Source organism: Pygoscelis adeliae, unplaced genomic scaffold (genome assembly GCF_000699105.1).
Source record: "Pygoscelis adeliae isolate BGI_AS28 unplaced genomic scaffold, ASM69910v1 Scaffold247, whole genome shotgun sequence".
In the NCBI taxonomy this organism is placed as follows: Eukaryota; Metazoa; Chordata; class Aves; order Sphenisciformes; family Spheniscidae; genus Pygoscelis; species Pygoscelis adeliae.
Window position 1 is genome coordinate 147104 of NW_008825316.1, and position 6056 is coordinate 153159.

General features: G+C 36.7%; 1 protein-coding gene across 1 annotated transcript in view; it reads left to right on the top strand.

The window, feature by feature from the left end:
* The first annotated feature begins 1183 nt into the window (after positions 1-1183).
* Positions 1184-6056, top strand: part of BRINP3 (bone morphogenetic protein/retinoic acid inducible neural-specific 3) — a 244624-nt gene continuing 239751 nt past the window's right edge. The window contains exon 1 of the mRNA XM_009330268.1: positions 1184-1419. Within this exon, the coding sequence (XP_009328543.1) occupies positions 1184-1419 (236 nt within the window). The remainder of the gene's footprint in view (positions 1420-6056) is intronic.

Sequence of the window (6056 nt, forward strand, 5' to 3'; positions counted from 1 at the left end):
ATGGTAAAGAAAAATCTCCTGCCAAGTAAAAAAAAATCATAGCAAGGGGCACTGTAAAAATGTCATAATGAGTGCTGTTTTGAGTGAATGTGAATTAAAAAAATGTTTTTCCCTGTAAATTCATCAGCTAGAAAAATGAAAGCTCTCATATTAATATATTTTAATTAATTCTGGGCTGTTTTACCTTACACTGAAAACTAGAACAGATTTTTTCTATATATTTAGGAATTTACATGACTTTTGGCATTTCTGTATTTCTGAGAACCTCATGCTTTTGCATAGATGTTTTCGCAAAAGGTGAGCAGGATATAGAATCATTATCCCATTTTACAGGTATAGGACTGAGTTATAGAGAGAAACTGTGGCTTGTCTTCACTGAGTTCCTACATAAGGTTACGGTTAATACTTGATTTTTGATTGGGCACCCATATAATTGTTTAGGCTTAATTTAAATAGTGTTTCTGGGCTGATCCATTGGGTTGGAATGAATTTGACTGCAAGTCAAGTGCTGCTGTTAGGGATACTCAAAATTGCAGCATCTGGAGCTTGAACTCATTGAACTCATCACTGTGGGTAGCTCCGGTGCTATTGATCAATGCAGTCACTCTGTGTCCAGTTGTGCTGGTTTGAACAGAATAACATGAGTCTGTTAACTATGTTTGTAGTGAAGACAAGCCATTAAGTGACTTTTCCAAGGACATAAAAAAAAAAAAAATTCTGGGTCTTCTGAATCTCATCTGTTTTGTGTCCAATATCTGAACCGCGACCTTATGCATAGACTTTGCTGAATGACTTTATACTGATGTTAACAGGCAATAATTATTGTGTTGCATATTTTTCATTAATGACTAGCATTATTGGAAAAAAACCCAACAATCCCTCCCCTGACAATTTGTGAAGGTTTCCCTTCAACAGTAAATATTATTACTGATGATGTTAATGAAGACATTAGTTTCACAGCATTTGAAGTACTGAAACACTCCACTGTTAACTAGCCTAGTGGGGTTTATGCTAATGTAAAATGTAATAAAGTAGAGGCCACTATCTCTTTAAGCTGAAAGAAAGGAAACTTGTTTCTACTTCCAAGGGATGCCTAGTGTGTGCTTATCTAATTGACTGTGTATTTTGTCTAGGTGTTGAGGGAAAGCTAAGAGAATGAAGGCTCTAAGTTCCCAGTGGAAGCATGATATGGCGATGCAGTGCTGGTGCTGAATTGTTCTCTCTGATGGCTCTATGGGAGTGGATAGCACTGAGTCTTCATTGCTGGGTTTTAGCAGTTGCTGCTGTTTCGGATCAGCATGCCACAAGCCCCTTCGACTGGCTCCTCTCTGATAAGGGACCCTTCCACCGCTCACAGGAATACACAGATTTTGTGGACAGAAGTCGACAGGGATTTAGCACACGATACAAGATTTACAGGTATGAAGCAAAGGGAAAGCAATTACAAAGATATCATCCTTAGAAGTTGTAAACTATCAATAAGGGTTTCCTTAAGGGAAAGTTTCAGATGTGGGAACAAATCCATAGACACAAAATTCATTGCTGAAATATATGCAAGGCCATATATGCACTGCGTACTACGGAAATGCCTGCTTGTGTTGTTTCTATTTTGTTTAAAGAACTTTTGGTAATAGATTATGTTGCTTTGGAAAACATTGTTGTTTACTACCTACCTCTACTCTGCCCTAGTGATGTACTAAAAAATGTCCTAAGGTATTCAGACACCATCTTTGATTGCAGAGGGCTAACATGGAACACCCTTGATCATGCAGGAAGATCCAGTTCAATTGAGTTCAGTGTGGCTCCAGACATAAACTGAGACTTTAAGAATGAAATTGTGGCTCCACAGATACTGCTGGCAAAGCATGGACTTCATTGTACAAATCAGGGCATTTAAAAAGTGACTAAAAAAGTTTCATGTTAGTTTATACCAGTGTTTTGAGAAGCAGTTTTCTCATCGCTGAGGGACTGAGCAATAAGAGCCACTGTGAGTTTCTACAGGAGTTGCAGATGTTTGGTCCATCACAAAACTCAGCATTAGGCTGGCCCAATTCAGACTGAATGGGGGCAAAAAGAAAAAACAGGGGAAGACTTCAAAAATGTAGGTCTGCTTGAGAATTTGTGCCTTGCTGTAGAATTGCTTTCATTATACATTTGTAACCTGTCATTTTCCACTCTTTTGAGACAGCACTGGTGAAATATCTTCTTAATCGTTTGCAAGAGGTATAACTCAGTAACACCAAATAGGTTTATCAAGGACATGGGAATGAAAAGGAGAGTTCAGTTTAATAGTAGTGACCTAATGGCAAATAGAAAGAAGGGGAGAAATGAGGGAGCATGAGAGATTAAGGACTGGGAAAACAAATCTATAAGCAGAGAGATTTTTTCACTTCATATTGTTATAGATCCTTCCTGGCAGAAAAGAGAAAGGGGTGGCAGCAGGGTAATACAGGACAGGTTGTTAACTTCCCTCATAACTCTCCAACCTATAAACACAGACTATTTTGGTATGAAAAGACACGCGCTGATTTCATTTAAAACCATGAAACAGTTTGTGCAAATTTCATACCTATTTTAAATATTATTCCCTAGTGGTATCCAGCTCTTTAGAAGAAGGTAAGAGTGATATATGCCTATATGTATATACTATCCTTTAGTTGAATGTCTAGTGGCCTGTGACAAAACTGCTGGTCTCAGTCCGTAAAGTTTTTGTTTTTAAGGAACTTGCTTTATTTTCCTTTCTTAAATACATGCAGTAGAGGGCACTCTGTTGCAGGTCAATTTTGCAATAAGATTCTTTGCCATATAGAGAGAAATTAAACACATTTTGAATATAAAATATGATTTGGAAATATGCTTGATGAAGTGGCTTGTCTTAACAGAACAGCATTGCCCTATGTTTACTGCTTTTTAAAAGCCAGCTGTCAGGACCACTAATGTAAAGCCAATAATGCAGAGACTGAGGCAGCATATTTTATTCCTATTAGTCAAAACTGAACCAAAATTATCTTGCTAAAAACATGAAAGATGGAGTTGTATTTCATTTCAGCTCTTTCAATCAGGTCTTTGAGAATTTTTCTCCTCTCAGCCATTATTACAGAAACATTGTTAAGTTTTAGAGATCTAAAATCATATATCTAATATTTATTTGGGTTTGTGCATAAGTTTCAAATGACTTTAATTTGCACAATCCCACAGAAAGTCTTTCTTGTGATTAGTTCTATCCTCTGCCTATTCCCTTCAAGAAATGAGCCGGGAAGTCAAAAGAGGCACAAGCTACCTGAATCAAAAGAAAAGCTGCATTTTTTGATTCAGTCCTCCAAATACACACCTTACTGCAAAGTTTCCTTGTAAAATATGGTCCCATTAGCAAGTAGTGCAGAACATGGTGACCTTGTTACAAACCACACACTGTAAATTTAATCCCTGTTGCTTTTCTGTGAGCTTTCCCAGGCTAAAGGATCTGGAGTCTAATTGGTCTGTTCATTCCCTCACCTATCTTTTACCTAATGAAAACGATCCCTCAGGGACACAGTCCTCATCTGAACAGAGAGGTAAGGAAGGGGAAAACACAGGCCTGCATTGACTCAGCTGAATCATATTAACAAGAAAGGTGCCACTCCAAACAGTGCTAACTGGAGGACCTCCTTTCCCTTTGCTCTTCACTTCAGCCCTTAAAGTCCACACCTGACACCTGACATTTTAAGAGTAAAGGGGAAGGAAAGTCATCTCCCTTCATTTTAACATCCATGCCAGGTCAGACAGATGATGACTGAAGACCTTTTTTTTTTCTTCTTTTTTTTTTTTCTTTTTTTTTTTTTTTTTTTTTTTTAATGACACAAATGTGGCAAGTAGCTGCAGACTACCCAAAAGTGTACCTCTCTTTTGAGGAAGGAGTTGGCTCCAAAAGAACTGATGGGACTGTGACAAGTAGCAGCTCTCTTTCCATGTCTCCAGAGCAATGGCATCCAAGCCATTGTATCTCTCTGCCAAACCCTAACAAGTACTGCTGCCCATGGGAACTAGCTCAGGATGATCAACCTAACACTGGGACTAGATGTTTACATTAACAGGAATTAAATGGTGTCAATAAAAATGACATAAAAACAGCAGTGAGTTGCACATACTGCATGTAGTACTTTAAAATGTATTGGAGATTTCAGCAGGCGACTGCTGTATGACTTTTTTTTTAACAATTATGCAGTGACTAGAATGATATTTTGATTCCCATTATTTTTTCCCCTTCTTTGGCAGTCTCAGGAGAGGCAGTAATGATGTAGGAAAAAAAAAACAAACCCTCAATTAAATAATTAGCTTCCCAATTTTTTTAAAAATTTCAAAATAGCATTCTGTATTATAATCAAGATCATATTAAAAAGCAGACAATACATGTTATTTTGCTTCTGGTTAAATTGGGTAATGCATATTTATGTAAATACCGAAGTGCTAGAGATGAAGGCCTTTATTCTGCATCATTGTTTGACATTGATTTGAATGGGATCAAGGTCACATACTACAGGCTCATGAATGATATAGAATGATTAAAATCAAGATAATAAGACAGAGAACTGGAAAAGCACATAGTAAAAAGAACAACAAAGTATGTTAAAATGAAGATTACTTGAAACTTGATGGAAACGTCATTATTCTCAGCTATTGAGTACAACAATGTTGTGCTACTTGTTTTATTCCTGTCATTTTCATGACAGGAGACAGAACGATTTTAAAGTTTAGTTTCACCTAAACATATATGGCGATTGCTTTTCATAATGTCTAGTAGCCTTATTTTTTTCAGTTCTTAAATTATATAACCTGTTTGCTTTAAAATAAATGGAGTCCAACTTTTAGACTAAAACACTTAAGAAAAACACTTAAAATCACTATACAGACTCTGTACTAGCATTTCTATTTTCCCCCTAACTGTTCGTATGCCAATAAGGCAAAAAAGCAACTGCTTTGTATCCACACTCCCTGGTCACTATAAACAAGTGTTCATTTGACCATGAATCTGTTATAAATTGTAGAGATGAAGCCAAAGGTTGGCACTGAGGAGCACATTTATTAACTGAGCCCGGTTTCTTATGAGAGGTCTTAACTTAACCATAATACTTTTTTTAAAGATAAAAGTTACACTTTGCCTTATCTCCTTGTCTAGCCTTCAGAACATAAAACAATCATGTGGTAAAACCAACTGATGCATAAATTATGGGAAGGTAGCAGTAGAAAAAAACTACTGTCACTCATATTTTAATTTATACATTAAAGATCAGTTATGTCCATGGGCAAACAAGCTGATTCTGTAGTGTGCTTAGCTCCGTAAGGAGAGAAACTTTCAATATTACAGGCTAGGACTGAAAGAGACAAATATATACGTAATAATGTTTTAATCAGGTATTGCAGAACACTAAATAATTGCAACTGATGTTACCTACATTGTTATAAATTGGGAGTGGCAGACTGGTTATGTTGATTATGTGGAAGTGTGGTATTCCCTATAATTCTTTGAAGGAAATATCCTCCTGCAGGAAATTTAATAATTGCTACAGTTTTTGGTAGCATTCATTGCCACTGATCTATGAAGAAAAATGCCAGGAAAGCACCTGGATGGCTGCTGAAAACCTCTAAATTAATGGGAATGCTGTGTCAACATTTTATGGAAGGTGGCTCCTGTAGTTAATATCAGGAAATATTTTGGCAAGGAAAACTGAGTTTATAATTTGTTATTTAATACACAATGGGAGTACTGTGCCTCTTATGTAAATCAGCTACCCAGACAAAGGAATTTAAATCCAAACAGAATGAGATGAGAGGTTACCAGGATGGAAAGAATGATTGCAAAATTATGCAAAGAACCCACATTGTATCAGAAGAGGTAATTTTTACAGAGATAGAGAAGTATTCATGCTATCAAATAAGGTCCTGAGGAAATCTCCTCAGGGATACTGTGTAGTTTTGTTCAAGCAAAATGATTTAAAATCTGAAACAGATGTGAAAAATCAGGGGAAGGAAGAGCCTAGCTTTTTCTTTTAAGGTGGAAATGTTTGGCACATTTAGGG